The following is a 20,731-nucleotide window of genomic DNA, read 5'->3' on the forward strand; positions in this document are numbered from 1 at the left end:
AAAATAGGGCTGGGGATGTGGCTCAGTGGTCAAGTGCCCCTTAGTTCAATCCCTGATACACCCCCCCCCAAAAAAAAAATAAAATTTACTCGGGCTTCTATACACTAACAACATGCTATCTGTAAAAGAAATTAAGAAATCCAATTTTTTAATAGTATAAAAATATTTAGAAATGATTTTTAATCAAAGACATATAAAATCTGTACTTTGAAAACTGGAAACATTGATGAAAGAAGTGAAAGGGAAGATATATAAATGAAAAGATATCCTATATTCATGAATTGGAAGAATTAATATAGCTAAAATGTCCATACCACCCAGATTAAATCAATCTTTATCAAAATTCCATTTACATTATCTACAGAAATAGAAATCCTAAAATTTGTATGAAGCCACAAAAGACTTTCAGATAGCTTAAACAGTCTTGAGCATAGTGAACAAAGCTTGAGTCATCATATATTCTGATTTCAAAATATATTACAATGCTACAGTGAACAAAACAGTATACTTACTGGCAGAAAAAAAACACACACACACACACAGATACATAGACCAATGAAACATGGTAGAGAACCCAGAAATAAACCAATGCGTATGTGGTCAACTAGCAATTGACAAGAAAATCAAGAACACACAATAGAGAAAGGATACTCTCTTCAATAAATCATGATGAGAAAGCATACAAAAGAGTGAAATTGGACCTTTATTTTGTACCATGTAGGAAATTACCTCAAAAATGGGTTAAGGACCTGAAACCATAAACTTTCTGAAAGAAAGAAGGGAAAAACTCTTCTTCACATTGGCCCAGGTTATGATTTTTGGGGGGTGTAACAACAAAAGTACATACAAACCAGTGGGACTACGTTGGATTAAAAAAAATGTATACAGCAAAGAGAGCAACCAACAAGATGAGTTGGCAACCTTTAGAATGGGAGGAAACATTTGTAACTCTACACCTGATAAATGGTTAGCATCCAAAATATATAAGGGACACATATAAATCAAAAGCATAGAAACAACCTGATTTAAAGGACTTCTTTTTCCAAAGAAGACATACAAATAAATGACTAACAATATTTGAAAAGATGCACATCATTAATCATCAGACAAATGTAAATCAAAACCATAATAGGATATTACTTCACATCTGATATGATGGCTTTTATAAATAAGAAATAACAAGTGTTGGCACAAATCTGGAGGAAAGAAGATCTTGTACATTGTTGGAAGGTACATAAATTGGTATAGTCATTATGGAAAACAGTATAAAGTTTCCTAAAAAAAATAAAAATAGAAGTATCATATGACCTAGCAATCCCACTTCTGGGAATATATTTGCTATGGTATGAATGTTCCCCAATATTTAAGTGTTAAAATTTAATCCTTGTTGTGATGGGGATTGAGTAGGTTCTTTCAGAAGTAGTTAAATGCTTAAGAAAAGAGCCTTTACTTATGAATGGATTGGTGCCCTATAAAAGGACTGGGGGAAACTAGCATAGATTTTGCTGTTGCATTCTTCTGCCATGTAAGAACACAACAAGAAGGCATTCAACAGACTCTGAGTGCAGGCTACCTTGCCTCTGGAACTGAGAGACATAAGTTTCTTTTATTTATAAGTTACTTAGTCTTAGGTCTTGTTGCAGGAGCACCAATAGACTAAGATTGTAATAACTAAAGGAAGAGAAATCACTGCCTTGAAGAGATACCTGCACCTCTGTGTTTGCTGCAGTGTTTTAAAACAGCCAAGTGTCCACTAGTAAGAGATAAGTAAAATACATATACACAGAGGAATATTACTCAGCCATAAAAAGAAGAAAATCCTGCCATATGCAACAAAAGGGGTAAACTGAGGGGACATTTGCTAAATGAAGAAAGCCAGGCATGAAAAGACAAATACTGTATGATCTCACTTACCTGTGAAATCTAAAAAAGTCAAACTCATAGAAGTTGAGAGTAGAATTATGATTGTCAGAGACTGGTGTAGGGGAAAATGGGAAGATATTATATTCTATGTATGTATAATCTGTCAAAATACATTCTATTGTCATATGTAACTAAAATCAATTTTAAAAAATCATGATTAAACATTTTATGTGAAGTTAGTCAGCACGGTTGTATTTTTTTTTTTTTTTTGGTGTTTTCCTGTCTAGATTCAGGAATTAAAATTGCAGAGAATTAGGTTTCATTCCAATTGTGGTCTTTCCATGTAAGTAAGACAGAGGAGAGAAGGGAAGAGATGTTAGGAGTGTAGGTAAAGAGTCTTTATCATGAGGGACCATGGCCTTTAGTCGGGGCAAAGAGGAAAGTGGGGAGGGGTGGATCATCTTGGTTGATACAGAAGTCTTCAACAAAGATTTCTGGAGTGGTGGCAGGGGAAGGTAGGGAGGTGCTATATTCTCCAGACCATTTGATGTGATTACAAGATTGTCAGATGACTGCCAAAATGGAGGTAGAGCTGATGGAGATAGTAGATTCTTTTGAGAAGCTGGGTGTTTCATTGGTGGCAGGAGAAACTCTACCTGTGCTTTAAACTCAGCTGAAGGTGTGTCACAGTGATGGTGAGGAGGAAGGGGAGATCCACCACACCCTTTCTAACTTGTGGGAATATTAGCTTGCTATGGCTGCTGTAACAATGTACCACAGCCAGGTGACTGAAACCACAGATATTCATCCCAGTTTCCAAGGTCAGAAGTCTAAGATGAATGTATCCTCAGAGTGGGAATTTTTTGTTTGTTTTGTTTTGTTTTTGTGAGTGCTGAAGAAGAATCTGCCCCCTGTCTTTCTCCCAGCTCCTGGAAAGCCTCAGATGTTCCTTGGCTTATAAATGGAGTTCTGTGTTTTCATTTTATGGGAACAAATGGAGGTTGGTCAGTTTTCAGGTATGAAATATTATGAAGATGCAATAAAAACAAATTGACAAGATTTTCTGTGATGAGACCGAGTGTAGGCTCATTCCACACCTGCTCTGATGCAATGGAACACAGCCTCAATGACCATTCTCATTTTAAATTCCTGACTACAAGGCCTCCGGTGGGTGTTTGCTGCTTCCTGGAAAGCACACTGCCGTTTCCCGATACTTGCTCTCTTCGGATATCTTAGATTGACTCTTTAATCATGTCACCTCTCCCTGACACCTCCAACGTAGACTTCCAGTCCTCACACTTCCGAATCACCTTGCCTCCTACTTGGAGAAAACTGAAGCTATCAGAAGAGAACTTTCCTAAACTTTAACCTTGAGGCCTTTCCACCCAACACCATCTGTACCCTTTTATAGCCTGCCTCTGCCCAAGTGAACTTGATGTGTTCCTCTCTAAAAGCAAGCCCTCCAGTTGTACAGTGTATCTATCTTCATATTAAGAAATATTACTCTAGAAATTCTCCTTCCTGTTTGCTATGACATCATTTCCCCTCTTTCTAGTGGATCAGCCCCATCAGCACACAAGCATACTCTTTTATTTTTTTGTTCCAGGCTAAAAATTACTCTTCAGATGAAAATGTTTATCTTTATTGTGGTAATGGTCCCACAGGTACAAACAACTGTCAAAACTGATAAAACTGTATTTTGAATATGTGCAGTTTATTATATTCTAATTTTATTTCAATGAAGAAGAGAATTTTCATTTGACTCCACTCTTCCTACCAGCTAATAAAAATTTTATTTGATTTCTCTTGCAGCAATTCTCCTCCTAAATACTGGATACACTCACTATCTTAATTTCTTCTCCTTCTTTATAGACCTACCACGCACCTCAGATTATTTTACCAACACCACTCTCATCTGGGTTATGAGGGACAATATTGATGCTAAATTCAATGGTCAATTCTCAGTTGTCACTTTTTTTTTTTTTTCTTCTCTGCTTTGGCACAGTAAGCTCATGCCATTTCTAATTATCCTTATATTCCCTTGCATTACATGTTCCCATATGTTGAGTATTTTTCCCACTTCATAAAACACTCCTGGACAGTCTCATTTTCCAAGTCAACTTGATATCCTTCACCTCATATTGCTGGAGGACTACAAAGCTCATCTCTTGTTTTCTCTTCTTACCCTCTCTTTTCACCAAAAGTCCAATGGCTTTAAATAAAGTGTACGCAATGATGACTTCCACACTTATAGCTGAGCCCAGAATGCCCTCCTGAATTCCAAAAACACGTGTCTGTTTGAGTAGCTATTAGAACTATCAAATTTAGTATTTCCAAATTCAACTCCAGATATTCTATCCAAAGTCTTCTTTGTCAGGCTTTCCCAGCTCTGTTAATGTTGACTTCACTCTTTCAGTTACCCTGGACAAAATCTTTGGAATATATGTACTTGACTCCATTGTTTTTTATCATATTCCATATCCAATATTTTAGCCAATACTGTTAGTTCTGTCTTCCAAATTTGTGCAGTATATGAACATTTCTCAACACCCTCTCTGTTAGCCTGATCTGAATCCTGATCATGTCTCAGAATAGTACAAGAGTTTCTTTATTTTTACTGATAGGAATTTTTAAATTGTGGCAAAAGAGACAAACATGAAATTTGTCAGATCAACCATTTTCAAGTATACAGTTCAGAAGTGTAGTAGTATTAATTATGTTCATTTTGTGGTGCAAATGATCTCCAAAAACTTTTCATCTTGCAACACTGAAATGCTATCCCTATTAAACATATTCCTATTTCCCCTATCATAGCCTCCTAATCTTACCTTTTAAACTTACCTCACTTAATCCTTTGCCTCACTACAAACAGTTATAAATATTGCAGCCAGAGTAATTTTTAAATTAATATGCTTTATTTTTAGAGCAATTTCAGACTCACAGAAAAATTAAGCAGAAAGTACAGAGAATTCACATACACTCCTGTCCCTAAACATGCCCAACCCTCTCTACTACTCATGTCCTGCACCACAGTGATACATACTACAACTGAACCTGCATTAACACATGGTTATCACTCAAAGTTTGTAGTTTCAATTATGAGTCTTTCTTAATGTTGTGGGTTTGTACAGATATATGTGATATACATCCACCATTATAATACATATAGAATAAATTCACCACCATAAAAATCTTCTATGCTCTCTATTCATCCCTCCCAACCCCCTAACCCTTGGGAACTAGGGTAGTTTTGCCTTCTCAAAAATGTCATATAGTTGGAATCATGCAGTATGCTACTTTTTCATATTGGCTCCTTTAACTTAGTCATGTGCATTTAAGTCTCTGCTATTTGGATGTCCAGTTGTTCTAGCATCATTTTTTTTTTTTTTTGGAAAAACTATCTTTGCTCCATTTTGTTGCCTTTCTCCTTTGTCAAAAAGAGGCAAGATTTATATGAGTTAACTTTGGACTCTGTTCTATTCATTTGTTCTGGTTGCCTATTCTTTTGCCAACACCACATTGTCTTGATTACTATAGATTTATGGTGAGAATTGCAGTCAGATTATGCTTGTTCCTTCATCCCCAGAGATCCCTGAAAGTTGCCTCTTAGTTTGGCCAATTCCTGGACAAAATCAGCCTCTCCACTTGAAAGGCTCCCAAACTTCCTTTTCTTGATGAGTCCCAGAGTTAATTGAATTTGGGGTAGTTATATTCAGTAAAATTGTACCAAAACCAACTTCGTAAAAGTTGAATGTAAATTTATTAATACAAAATAAGAAATATGATTGACAGGTGAAGATAGTTTCATCCTAATCAGTGCCTTCTATCCTCAGGAACAAGCTCTGTTGTTATCAGAGGATTTTCACAGCAAGCTTGGAGCCAGAGCTAGGTGATTGGTTATGTGATCAGGGAATCAGACTGTGGTGACCCTCAACTTCAGCAGGGAATTACCATTCCCCGTGAATCTGTGTTGACCACTGCTTCAATAGGGAAGTACACTTCCTGAGGACAGTACAGTCTCTAATGCCATTACTGGATGTCCTTCCCTGGGGACCCTTAAAACACACGGGTGTTTACTTCTAAGGCTGTGAATGTAACTCTCCATTTGCTATTTTATTTATACTGCTCTCAAGGCTAACCACTGACTGTTGATAGATGCATCTTTTTTTTTCATTAATTTTAGATATGTTATTGTGTTCAGTCAATTGCAGTCAAATCTTGCAGGCAGGGGAGCCATTCTGTCTTTTTCTAAAGTGAAATAGTCTAACACTGTTTAGCTCCATTATATGTATGCTTAAAAATTTAAGTTCACTTCTAAATTCATGGGGAATGCATTAGCTTTAGTAGAAAAGGGGCTATTAGAAGGGCACTTGACTGTGGAGGGCAAAAAGGCATTTGGTCTATCAAAGTGGTTTTCATACAGGCTGAACAGAAGAATCCTCACAAAACTCTGTGTGTGTGTGTGTGTGTGTGTGTGTGTGTGTATGTATACATGTATATCCTTTCCTGGTCTCAGCCTCAGACTTAATGATAAAGATGTTGGCTCTTTACATGTTGATAAGTGATACTAGATTATTCTTTAAACAATACACTTCTAACAATAGTTTGTAGCAGTAACTTTCATCTTGGCTTTACTCTTGGGCAATGACTTTGGTAAAAAATAAATATTACACATTTCCCCAGAGCAGTGGTATATGCCTGTAATCCTAGTGGCTGAGAGTGGGGAGGCTGAGGCAGGAGAATATCAAGTTCAAAGCCAGCCTCAGCAGGTTAGTGAGGCCCTAAGCAACTTAGTAAGATTCTGTTTTAAAAATAAAAATATTTTTAAAAAAGGAGCTGGGGATGTAGCTCAGTGGTTAGGTGCCCCTGGGTTCAATCCCTAGTACAAATATATATATATATATATATATATATATATATATATATATATATAAAATGGGTAAAATGTGTATAAAATATATAATACTTATTAATATCAATTATATTGTCCCTTTTGTCATAAATGATGAAGAGAGAATTATACTGGAAACTTAATCTGAAAAAAAAAAGCCTCCCTGTAGTAGGGAGTTAAAAGGAGTGACCATATGCAGATTTGCAGATTGCATTAAGTTGACTGGTCACCATATTTAAATAGATATTAACTGTATTGTCAACACGTAATATACTCAAATAAAGTCAAAAGGGCCAAATTTATGGTGAGTCTAGGACATAGGTTTCTCGCTTTGGGATGAAATCAATATGTCACTTGATCTATGCAACCCCTGGGTATACTAATGTACAGCTGTTCATTATAAATGAGTGACAAGAAGATTAAAAAAATAGAGTACCTATGAAGGCATTTTGGGAATTGTAAAACACATTTTCAATCTAAGAGATATGGGCCTTTACTGTGGAGCCATTCTGTACCATATTATAGATTAAATTATGTTCCCTGAGTGCATCTAGAATGATTTTTTAAATAAAACTTAGGGGGTCAATACATAAGGGATCATTAGAAAGTCATCTTTCCATGGCCACTGAATTCATCCCTTTGTTCATTATAGGCTTTTAGAAAACTAATGCCTGTTCAATGTATTTTGCAAATACTATTTGCATAGACATTAGGCTTATTGTTTCCCTTAATCTAACTAACATATTGCTCAATAAATGGCTGCACAAATTACTATCCTGCAAGCTGGAGCTCTTTCCCTTATTGCAACTCTCCTAATGCATTATGTTTTCTTCTGGTCCATAGCACTTCTTCATTGAATTAACCTCATTTACATGCACACCATCCTCGTCCCTATCTGATTTGTAGTCATGTCTCTCTCATGCTCAGCATACACACGGGCCTTTATTTTATTTACTCATCTTGCTTGATGATTATTACATCTTGTCTCCACAGACCAGACTACTTTATTTTTCCTGTGTCTCTCAGAGCCCAGTTCCAGGTCTGGGCTCAGCAGAGAGAATGGCAGCCTCTTTTCTAATGACCTCAACACTATTTGTAATTCGATTCTATTAAGGGAATGTTCCTGGGCAGGGTTAATATTCTACATTTTTCTGATTCCCAATTCTGTTGAAAACAATAACAACAAGAAGACTGAAAAGTTACTATTTAAAGCCACTATCTAAAGTTTTTTGATAGTCAAAAGGGCCCGGTGATCCTGAGTCAAAATAATTTTCTCCAAGTTGTAACTTTAGAAAAGATCAATGACAATGGGAGATTAAGTCCAACATTTGTGTTCCAGCTCAGCCAATAATTACTGTGTGAATTTAAGCTAATCACTTCACGATCTGAACTATTCCTCTGTCACTACAAAAGAGATTAAACTACTGTTTACATTCATGGATATTTGGAGATGAGAGACCCCTAAGATTCTGCAGAAAACTATGGACCTTTTTCCCTGATAATGCACAAACACAAGTAAAAGCAGAATTCTGAGAGCTTCAGAGTCTCTCCAAAATCCATTCACAGATTCCCTAGAGGACTTTAAAATTATTTCTAAGGTTTAAAGTATGTAGTTTTAAAAAAAATCCATTTATATCTACTACTCCCAATGTGAATTAGTTTTAAAATGTGGATTTGGGCTATCATGTCATTTGAACTTATAATTACTTTTTTCCCCCTGAAACTTATAGTATGAATAGCAGAGCAAATTTTCAATAGTACAACATGTTCCCTTTGTAAATTAGTAGCATCTCAGGTCAGTGAGTTTCCAAAGATGGAAGTTCAGCTCTGACTTGAACACAGACAACGAAGAGGAGCTCAATCACATGTTTATTGATGAGCTAACAGAATTTAGGAGCTATCGTCTTTATATTGAGCTATATCTCCCACTTCATAAATGGCATCCATCAATATAGTTTCTAATCCTCTCAGGTGTTACCTAAATTAATTTTTTTCCAATAGTTTAGGAATTCAAAAACCATTTGTGTACTCTTTATTTTCTCTACTAAACATTCTAGTTTCATCTACAATTCCTTTAGAAGAGTGATTTCATAAAACTACTTTTAATCCCTTTGACTATCTGCAATGGTCCTCTTGAAAGGCAGAGCCCAGAATGAGAAGGCAGCATGTTGGGGAAAAGGTGTGGCTGACATAGGGCTAGAGAGCAAATCCCTTTCTCAAACTGCTGACTCTGGCTTTAGAAATGCCACCAATGACACCTAAAGCCTGATCCTAGAAACAGGAAGCTTCTATATGGTCATGTTGAAACTTGGTCACCTAAAACCCCTACTTATGATCAATCCCAAAGCACCTTTCTAAAAACAAAAATCCCTATTGGTCTCTACTTTCATCACTTAGGCCATTGTCCTACTCTTGGAAGCCATTAGAAATTCTAGATTTTTCATTCATCATGTCATCTTTTTTTTTTTCCAATTTTTTTTATCATCTACAAATGTAATAAACCTGTCATCTTGGGCTCCAGATTTATTGGTATAAGAAAAAATTGACCTGTGGGTTGTTAAGTATTTGTTTCTGTCTACAGATTATTCAGAATTCTTCACACTGCTGCTTCACCACTTCATCTAATCTACATTTAACCCCCTGATTTACAAACTAGAGAAGAACATAATACGAATTAGGTCCCACTTGGGGGCATTTATTTCTTTTCCTTTTCTTCTTTCTTGGTCTACTTTCTTTTCCTTCACTTTTATTTTCCTCATTTCTTTGCATATTCATACAATATTTTCTGTCTTACATTCGGGCCGTTTACCTGTGCGCTCATTTGGGATGGAGAAAAGAATTTCCATTGTGTTTTCGGAATGGATTTCTTTTGCCTCCTGCCTGTGTGCAGTCCTGGCTGAGTCTGCGCTTGCCCTGGGAGGATCTTGGTGATATGCCAAGCCACAGCCCCTGTGCGCTGAAGGGTTCTCCTCATGCTTGTTGGCATTTGACAAAGGAGGACTCTCCAAGAATTTTGTCAACACCCCCAGACCAATTTATTATCCTCCCTCTCCAGAATTACTTAAACATCAAATGGGATTTTAAAGAAAATTGAAGTGCAAAGTAAATGTGTTTGGGGATGGGGGGGGAGGGTGAGGAGAAAAATTATTAGTTAGTCCTCAGCAGACTTCACATTTTCCTTTTAGCATCTTTCCTTTATAACCAAATAAATATTGATGATAGGAAAAGAAAATCATTGGTCTAAAGGCTATTTCAAAACACAAATTAACCAACTTTCTATTATCCAATTGAAAGATGGCATTATGGTAACTACTTTGGAAAACAAAGAATTTCTGGTGTTCTGAATAACATCTCTGTGATACTTGTCACCAGCTTGGGCCTCATCAAAACTTTCACCTGGAAGTAATTCATTTCACATTTGAATAAGGCTAAGGAAGGAAACTTCTAAAATATGTCCAAGTGACTCATTTTGCTTTAAAAAAATGTATGACTTTTTCATATGACTTTGTGACCATTGTAATTATAAAATCAATGATGTAGATCAGGATAAGCAAGTAGACCTATACTCAAGTGTAAACTGGTAGGTTAGTTGGTTAATGTTTGTTAAATTAGTTGGACATTTTATTTGTGGATTTTTTTTTTTTTGCATTTGCTCTCCTCCTTTGGACAAATCAATGTTGGCACTAGGCCATTAACTCTCATTTAAAGAAATGTGTCTCAAATACAACTTTATTACTCTGTAGTTATCTTGCAGTTCAAAGAGATGAGCTCTGGAGTCTGTAGAACCTTTGCAAATGTGGGGAAGCACAGTCAGCCTCAGCCCAGGAAAAACAGTGTCAGGTGGCTGAGTGATTAATATTTCAGAAGGAGTCTTAAGATCCTCTGCATCAGGGTCAGTATTAATGCTCTAAACCCATAATAACTCTGAGTGAATGTGAGTGAATGACGGATTAGCATCCCAAAAGCTAATGATAAAAATTAGTGGAGGTATCCTGATATTGGAAGTTCATGACTCATTCATTCATCCACTCATCCAGTAAACATGGAGGGACTGCAATGTCAAAGCTCCTCTTAGCACCATACTACCCTTGTGACCTTGAACCGATCATATCTTCCTTAAGTTGTTGTGAGATGTAGGGATTCGTACATGGAAAACCAGTTACCAGAGTGACTGGTCAGATGCTCCCTTTTCTTTTCCTTAGTTTTTATACCTCTTTTCCATGAAACTTATAGTACTATGAAATAACTTTCAATTCTTAATAACAAATTTATCTGCACAGTCTTAGGTCAAGAGGAATTTTGAGTGATCTGTATTTGTGGATGAAATTAAAGTATTTAAATATTATTACAACTGATCAAATATTTTTGCAAGATAATCCATGAAGTCCAAGTACATCATTCTTTGCCAAATAGTACTCTGAGGCATGCTGTCTACAGTACATGCAAATCCACACATTTCTTGAGCTGTTGTTTCATAGGAAGCATGAATAGTAACTTCCTTTCATTTATCAGCTCTAATTGGAGTGTATTTTAGTAATACTTAGGAAAAAAAAAACTTCTAAACCAATTTTCTAAAGTATTAAAAAAAAGTACAAAAGTTTCCACATTAAACATCACTATATGTGTAGAGAGTGTGATGTGTTAACAGAAATAGACCAAGGAAAATGAAAGAGCAATTTTTTAGATTGAGTGTAGCGGTCTTCTGATTTATACTCACAAGTTTGAATTAATTTTGAAAACTATCTAAAGATCATTATTGTGGACCTCACAAAGATGTGTACTAATTGTTCCTTCCTTCATTCACTCATTCAAGCAGTAAACATTAATGAGCACCTACTGTATGGTAGGCACTGTGCCTGGGACTCCCAAGTGAAACTCCAGGTGCCTTGACATCAAAGAGTTTGCTCTAATTAGAAAGATGTGAACTGACAGAGTTTTTATAAGGTAACTGGTGCAACAGGAGGAATCCAGGATCAGTGGGGGAATATGAAAAAGAGCTACCAAATCTGCCTGGGGAATTTGGGTAGCCTTCAGAGGAGGCACCCTGGTACTGGAAGGATGAGTGACAGATGAATAGGTATTTGAGGAGGAAGAAGATGTTTGGCAGTGAGAACAGGATAAGCAAAGCAGGGATGCCTGAGGGAGCCTGGAGTGGTCGGGAATGAGGAAGAGTAGGTTATCATTGTTAGGGCACAAATGATCATAAATGTGAGAAGAAGAGCTGGTGAAAAATGAGGCCCAAAATGTAGGGAGAGGCCAGATCATCTGAGCCTTGTATGGCAGGCCCATGTTTTTTTTTCCACTCTGTATGTTCAGTTATTGAAGAGTTTTGAATACAGGTGTTCTATAATCAAATGGATATGTTCAGGTTCCAAAAGAAAACTAACAATATTGTGATTGTTTTGTTGTTTACAAGTTACAGAAATGGCACACACACACCCTTTTGTTCTTCAAGAGTTTCAATAGTTCTCCTTGTAATGGAGTTCAGGGATGCCAAAAGCAATATTTGAACTAAATGATACATCAGAATTATAATAAGAGCCTGTGAGCAGATTTTTAGTTAACAGGGTTTTAATAGGCTGTGATGTAATCCCTAACAGAAAAGATTTAATTATAAAAGATAGTCTGTCTCTAATGGAAATTTGGCTGTGAGTGTTTTTATTGCTCAGTGAATTAAAAGGTTTATATAGAAGCACATTGTTGAGATTCTTGGACAAAAACACATATGCCCCAATGAAAACTTTCCACTCACTTTCTTCATCTCTTGTAGCAAAGCCATGAATCTGCCAGAAATCAATTTCACTTGCATTTTTCACCATTTTTATAATTTCAGGGGTTAAGCATCTGAAAGGACAGAATGAATCAGCCTTCCCTGAAGAAGAAGAGGGCGTAAACGAGAGAGAGGAGCAGTGGGACCATTAATACCAGTCTGCAGCAAGAAGGCTTCCTGGGAATAACCAAACTAGGAACTTTTCTGGATATCCCATGGAACCCCACTGCTTGACTTCCGGAAGCATCCTCCAGCTCTGCACTGCAAATCTTATGATCAAATGCACCACCTGGAAGCCCCCACAACTGAACTCTAGAACCAAGTACAAGTTGATCCATGTCACAATTAAATAAGCATTTATTTTACAGTGATTTTTCTTTTGAATTACATAGGAACTTGTGAACATGTGACTGTTCTAACTTTAAAACTGCCAGAGCTTGATCCCTCAACCCTACTGATATGATTTGCATTCTAAAGTGAAATGTAAATAGCATCACTTTAAGAGTAAAAAATATTAAATACACTTAGACATGAGTGTCTTGGGGATTAATTTAAAGAAGAATGTCTAATGGAATCTTTAAGATCTGCATTTATCATGTTTCTGTAAATAGAATAGAAAACTCAGTTTACTTTAAAAAGACTAAGAAATATCAGATTTCTTGATTCAAAATACTATATCAGATACTAAATATTTCCTTTTCCAAAAGCACATTACTTAAAGAACCATAGAATTCTTTTTGTTTTCTAAACTGTGTGATATGTATTTCCCAGCATTTCATCTGGGTACTAAAAGAGAAAAATGCTAAATCTATAATAAAATGTCAAATCTCCTTTATCCCCTTTTTGACTATTACTTGAAATTTCAACCACCAATTCCCATTGCATTTAAATAAATCATTAGCATTTTATAAATCTTCTGTATCATAAAATATAAAATTCTATTAATTCTTCCATAGATCCACTCATTTACTCATTAGTTCAACAATTGTTTGTTTATGAACTTATCCCTAGGAAAGTACTCTGCTGGGAGTTAGGAAAATAAAGAAAAGATAATCCCTCTTGTGTAGAACTGGCATCTGTATAAAGTAAGGTTTTATGAGACAAATGTGTACTTAATGAATACAACTTTTTGTAACTCAAATTTCTGGATTTTTGAACAATTTCAATTATTCATAATTATTGGAATGTACAATTTAGGGGAATAGAGGAATGTCAGTCTGGTTCCTATAGGGATGATATTAGTGAAGTTCCAATGTTTCATGAAAGGACGATAAGATAAGAAATCTCAAAAATCAATAAAGAGGAAATTAAGATAGGAAGAAAAATGTAAAATCTTGCTACCAAGAAGTAAAATGTTTGTTTTTAAGTTTGAATAGGAACTTTGCAATATAATAATTAAGAAGAGACTTGTGAGAAACTATAACAGAATACAGCAAAAGTGGCATTTTCCTTAAAAATATATGCAAAACTCACTGATAAGTAATAGCATGACTATGAGTGAATACTCTTTCTTTCCTCCCTTTCTCCCTTGCTCTTTCCCTTCTTCCCTCACTCTTCTATTTCTCTCTCTCTCTCTCTCTCTCTCTCTCTCTCTCTCTCTCTCTCCACTCCCTCCCACTCCCACACTTTTTTTTTAAAGCCAGTTATTCCCAAAACATTTTGGAGGTTCCTAAGCCATCTGCTATGACTGATTTCCCAAGTTTCTCTTCGCTTAAAACCTGATTAAGGTTCATATTTGTTTTAAGTGATTTTGAATTATTTGGAAAACATCCTGACACTTCTTGAAAGTATTTGAGACACCCTGAAGTCAAAAACAAAACAAAAACACCCCTTTCTTTCCTTGAAGAGACACTTTTATAAATAATTTTTTTTTTCCGAAAGAATTTAGGCAAATAAAAAGAAACCAAAGCTTTTGCTGATTTTGTAACACCATTTGTAGAAATAAACAGCTTGACTTCTGGATCCTTCTATTCTGTTCTCCATTCTCAGGACATAAAGAAATAAAAATTAAGAACATAAGTTTTTCTTGGGAAATGTTGGTTTCTTCTATTCTGTTCCCCACTCTCAAAGCATAAAAGGATCACAATTGAAAACATAAGTTTTCCTTGGGAAATATGTTGATTTTCTCAGAAATGGGAGGAAACAGCTCACATAATGGATTTTTAGTTTCCTTTCCACACAATTATAATTTACAATAACTTTTTTTTTTCAAGAAGACAACGTGTGGCTTCAGTTTGGCTGATGGGTGAAGGAATTTTCTGATGAAAACAAAATGAAAGTTTTGTATTTCCCAGACTGCATTTATAATATAAAATGGTTAGTAGGTAGGCTTTGAGTCAATTTGACTTGAATTAAAATTCTTCTTTCATCAGATTTTTGACTGAGTTTCCTCATTTATAAAATAGGTACAGTCATGCCTATCCTACTGTGTCCTTAGGAGACTTAAGAGAGAAGATTATAAGATGCCTAGCCCAGCTTAGTGAGCATTTAATAATTGGCGTCTATTGTTATTATCAGAGTTAGAAAGACCTGGGAGAACATCTGTCCAATCCTGCCTAATGCCGGATCCTCCTCAGCATTATGGAGATCACTACACTTACTCTTTTTGAATAACTAGAGCTATTCTTCTCTGTGTTAAACTCTCTCTTTCTCCTAGTTATTCTTCTCTGTGCTAAACTCTCTCTTTCTCCTACATCCTCATCTCTTCCTTCTCCACCTTCTTACCTCTGAAGACACCAGAATTCTGTCAACTCCTTTCATACATATCCACCTTTCAGATATTGAGAAATGCTCTGATGTCATTGTCTAAATGGTCTCATTTATTCCATAAATCTCATCACGTCCTCCAAAACTTTCTCAGCATCCTGGCCACCTACTTTTGGGTTCTCTTTAATTGTTTATACTGAATGTAAGAGAGGTTATGTCAGGCGTATATGTTACGGATTATTATTTTTTATCCTCCTATATGTGAGAAAGGGGCAAAGAACGTGGTAGGGCAGGGCAGGGCAGGAATTTCGGCCAAAGTTTATTCTATTGGACAATAAAGTTGTAACCCGTTTTTCTTCTGAGAGTTGTCCAAAATAAGGGTCTTTATTAAAAACAAAAATCTCACACAAATTTCTGTTCTTAAGCAAATTTTTACTATTCACTTTTAATTTTAATACATATGTCATTTATTTCTACATTGTGAAAAATAAGATGATTTAGGTTAACCAAGAACAAATTATTTTAATTTTTGTAATTATACATTTTGTTAAAATATGTATAAAAGTACAGAGACAACAACTTCAAAACTATGATTTTGTATCTATTATTGTTTAGAATGGGGGTAAGTTTAAAGTGTGAATATATTTTAAACCATTAAAAATATAATTACTATAGTAGAGGAAGTATCTCCAAACCACAAATGTAATATACAATGAAATGACCTTTATGGAAGCATTGGTTTTGTATGTTATCACAGCAAATAACTAAATTGTTAAGTATTACGGAATTCATTTAATTGTATTGTGGGTTTATGAATTCACAAATAAACCATGCATATTGCATTAATTTAAAAAGTCTTTATATGTTTTTCATTAACAATGAATAGCAAACAGTTTAAGAGCAGAATGCATAATAAAAGAAGCATGTCTACTTACATGAAGTGCTTAGGCCAATATGCAGTTTTGAGTATTTGCTTTCTCTGAATAAAGGGAATATGGGATAAAATGCCTTTATATATTAACTCCAAAAGGACATTCCTTAAAACCTCAGCAGGCACATTAATTAGTAAATATGTTGCTGAGATATGAAATCTGTTAAAGAAATTAAATTACTTTCATCATATCATAAGAACGAAGTATCAGAGAAAAAGCTAAAGCTTTTATCCTAAAGGAAAATGCTGGGGGGTAGTCTTTACTTTTAAATGACATTCTAAGTAATTAAAGTGATAAGCTTTGCAATCAACCGTCATAATTTAGTGAGCAATGAGGGTAAAGTTCCTACTTTGCAAACTTGTGTAAATTTAATGAAATCATCTACAGATGGCAAAAGTGCCTGACTTGGTTTTGTAAAGAGTCTATGCTCTATTTAACTGTAGATCCTGCCTTCATCTTCATTGTGTGGACACTGGAGCTGTCCCCTCTCCCATTATATTTAACCATCTAGATGGTTTATAACCATCTAGATGGTTAAATATAACCATGCAGACCATGGTGACTTGGTCTATAATGGGAAGATGAATGAGAGAGAGGTAGGTAGAGGAGCAAATAGAAATTTGGAGACTTCAAGAAAAAAAAATCTGAATTTAGTAGATAAAAATGATATTAAACTCATCCTGATTTTTATTTCTTACTGTTCTAATGCTACTTCATATCCTTTGACCCACCGCTTTTCTGACTTTGGTTGACAATGAGGCTAGTTTGAGGGAACAAGCCTAGCAAATCCCAGGAATCTATGACATTGCCATATTAGAATTCTGAAAGTACCAGCATAGTAGGGAATATTCAGCAAATGGCTTTTCAGGTGTTAACTTATAAAGACAGACAGCTGTCAAAGGCCACCTGAAGTATATTGAAACAAACAGAAATTTTACAGAGTACATTAACTTGCTTTGTTTTTCAGAAATGAGACCAATCTGGAAGCACTAGAGTTTCCTACACTGGAAAACATCCCTGAGTCCTGCTATACATCCTGTATTTTAAAGGTGGAAAAATTGAGGTCTAGAGAAATTTTCCATAGATATATACACCATGAAAGTTCAAAATTGTGTCAGGTAAGCATTCACAGCAAATAATACAAAAATCAGTAAACAATGACTCCAAGGTTTGTTTCTGCCATGCAATAAAATATCTAGGACTGAAACAGTGGTGCAACTGGCAATTCTCATTTTCTTTAACACTCTCAGAGTTGTAAACTCATCATCCCAAGAGATGGATCATTCATCCCATCAGTCTGTTCCAAGAGGAGAGAACAGAACAGAAAGAGAGATAATCTATACCAAAGAAGCAAAATTTTGTCCAAACCCTTCACTAATGTGTCATGGGCCAGAACCATTACAAGGCCACACCCTTATGCAAAGAAGCTTGGAAAATAGTTTTAATCCAGTATTTTTGCCACATCTCAACTTTGTCACATTTCACCATGAAAGTTAGCTTGGATGTCAGTAGAACAGCCAGCAGTAATTAATTTGAAAATGAATGGAATTTTTCTTTTGGTACCATGGATTGAACCCAGGGGTGTTTGACCACTGAGTCACATCCCCAGCCATTTTTATTTTTTTTATTTTGAGACACGGTTTTGCTAAGTTGCCGTGGCTGGCCTTGAACTTATGATCTGAGGCAGAAGGATCCTAGTCACTGGGATTATAGTTTTGTGCCACCATGTACCACTTAGCCTATTATTTCTTCTTCTTCTTTTAATTTTTTTTTAGTTGTAGATGGACACAATATCTTTATTTTTTATGTGCCGCCACTGAGCTATAGACCCAGCCCCAGCCTATTACTCCTTAATTAGCCTATTGTTAATTAGTCTATTACTGTTTTTCATATAATTATTTTGTATAGTTTTCAAAAATCTATTTTATAAACAAGAGACAAAAATTCTAGTTCATTATTCAGTAAATGTATGTGAATATTTATGGCATTCTAGATATTGAGTGCTGGGAATATACGTTAATAATCTAGGTAGGTAGTTTTCTTAAATCTCTAGGTATATATTCTGGTGTTCTGAAGATAGTTAATACATACATAAATTAATAATTAAAAGACATCATTTCAGACAATGATAGATTCCTGGAAAAAATTAAAACAAGGTGATATGAAACTCTGGAACTTAATTTTCTGGTTAGTATAATAAAGAATGATGACCAAATGATCATGTGAGGGCCCTTTTGACTCTAAGACACATATTTCTTACCTTTACCTCTCTTTCTGGAACTGCAGGCAAGCAGCAATGGAGAAAAGAAGAGATGGGGCTAGACAGAAAGCAACAGTATTAGGGAAAGATGGAATCAGAGGAGAAAGGGACATCATTTTATGACAGGCAATGGAAAAAATTGTTGAGTTAGAAGGGTATAAATGCACACATATGTGTGAATATGTGTGCAATAGAGTAAGCATTGAAACCAATTGTTTTCTTTTAAAACTCCCCCTTAGAAAATTACCTTAAAATGGTAATTATTATTATTTTTTTTTGTTTGCTTGCTTCCTGCCCCCCTTCCCAAGACTGAAAAGTTCTTGCAGGAAAAATTTCCTCCTACAAATCACCAATTTACCCTAGTATGCAAACTGTTTTGCTGTTAGCACAGCATACCAGATTTTTCCCTTTACAGAGATTTATGTGATGTAGAATTAAATTCTCTGGAACATTTCCATTGTGTTCTGCAGTAGTTATCTTTTATTTTTCCTCCAGGTGCAAAAAATAGTTGATAACAACCAGAAGTGGACTTGTCAGTGCTGTGCTCCTAGTTAAGCTTGGAAAAATACTATGGCAAACCAAACACCACCAGCCCCAGCTCCAGCTCTGCATGCTGTGCTATTGTGCCATTGGCTTTTTACTGGATTGCCTTCTGAAGCATGTTAGATATTTTATGCATAAATATTGGCATGTTTTTCAAAACTGTTCCCTTATTTTACATTTTTCTAATTATTTATACTAAACTATTTGTAGAGTTCCTCCCTTTCTATTTCTCCTAACAACTTAAAGGGAGATATTGAATTTGGGGAAGTGATTCATTTTTAGTTTTTCTTATTCTGGAATCTGAGCCTTCTCTTATAATGGGGAGGCTTTCAAACACAATTCCCTTGTTTCTTTTTCAAATTCCACTGTGTTTATTTATTCCTTTGTTTCTTTTACAAATTCCATTGGTCTTGATTCAATTTAGTTTCACAGATCTTTTCTGGTAGTCTACCTGCCAAGCACTGATTTAAGCATTGAAGTTATAAAAAATTATTTTAAAAAGGCTAGTGTTGTTGTTGCTATTCTGCTAGAAAATATTTGGTGATTTTTTTTTACAATCAATAAAGTGGTTTTACCTGTTTCTCAGTTAATAAGCACATTAACTATGTATGACAGGTAGGATTCATTATATAAACAAAGAAACTGAAATCCGAAGACAATGAGTGTCCTTACATGAACCCATAATTCCACAAATCCTTCCATTAGCTCATGCCCTGTTTGTGAAGTTGTGATTGTTTTTAGGATTAAATATATCACCCTTCTTAGTAGCCACAGACTTCTGTGTGCCCCACAGTGTTTTACAGAATGACTTAGAAAAAAAATCTACATTTCAGACATAAAGCATATATAGAGATAATTTTGCTAGTGAGACTAAGGTGGGAAGAAGAATTAGAGTTCTATCTAAATTTTGACACTGACTTTAAAACCAAGATGATCCATGACACATAAAAGTAGTAAATTTGAAACTCTCTTTAAAGTATTTGGCTCATTTTAAAATATTTTGTATGTTTAAATCTCATTTTTAAATAACCTTTAGTAGCCAAAATAAAGGAAAGAATTGATGAGTTTATAACAAGAACAAGGCATGAATTCAAAATAAAATTGAGAACAATTTTATGAATTGCTTTTTAAAAAAATTAGTATCATTTTCCTGCATTGCCCCAGGATTTAAGTAATGATAGGTTCCACTTAAAGCTTGTTTTATTTAGCTTTTTCACTGCTGTGACTAAAAGACCTGATAAGAACAATTTTAGAGGAAGAACGTTTATTTGGGGGCTCAGGTTTCTGAGGTCTCAGTCCATAGATAGCCAGCTTCATTCCTTGGGACTCCAGGTGAGGCAGAACATTATGGTGGAAGAGTGTGGTGGAGGGAAGCAACTCACATGATGGTCAGAAAGCTGAGAAAGATTCTAATTGTCATATACAAAATATATACCCCAAAGGAATGCCCCCAACAACCCACCTCCTACAGCCACATCCTACTTGCCTTCTGTTACCACTCAGTTAATCCCATAATAATTCACTGATTGGGTTAAGACTCTCATAACCCAAACATTTCTCCTCTAAACCTTCTTGCATTGTCTCACACAGGAGCATTTGGGGGACATTTCACATCCAAACCATACATTGCTCCATAGGTAGGATTTAAAAAAAAAAAACAGAAAAGATAGGTAGAAAGGAGAACAAAGGAAGGAAAAGGAGACTAGAACTTTATTTTAAATAAAGACTTTGTGCAGTTCCTCAGACCCTCACTTCCCTGGCCAGGG

At 35.4% G+C, this 20,731-nt stretch overlaps 1 protein-coding gene across 1 annotated transcript in view; it reads left to right on the forward strand.

Annotated features, from left to right (window-relative positions):
• The window catches only part of Ppp1r1c (protein phosphatase 1 regulatory inhibitor subunit 1C), a 131,228-nt gene extending 115,168 nt beyond the window's left edge, over positions 1-16,060 (forward strand). The window contains exon 5 of the mRNA XM_046447451.2: positions 12,588-16,060. Coding sequence (XP_046303407.1) covers positions 12,588-12,676 — 89 coding nt within the window. The 3' untranslated portion in view covers positions 12,677-16,060. The remainder of the gene's footprint in view (positions 1-12,587) is intronic.
• The last annotated feature ends 4,671 nt before the right edge of the window (positions 16,061-20,731 follow it).

The sequence above is a fragment of the Marmota monax genome, unplaced genomic scaffold (assembly GCF_021218885.2).
Source record: "Marmota monax isolate L192 unplaced genomic scaffold, Marmota_monax_Labrador192_F-V1.1 WCK01_AAM20220418_F8-fsc00007, whole genome shotgun sequence".
Lineage (NCBI taxonomy): Eukaryota > Metazoa > Chordata > Mammalia > Rodentia > Sciuridae > Marmota > Marmota monax.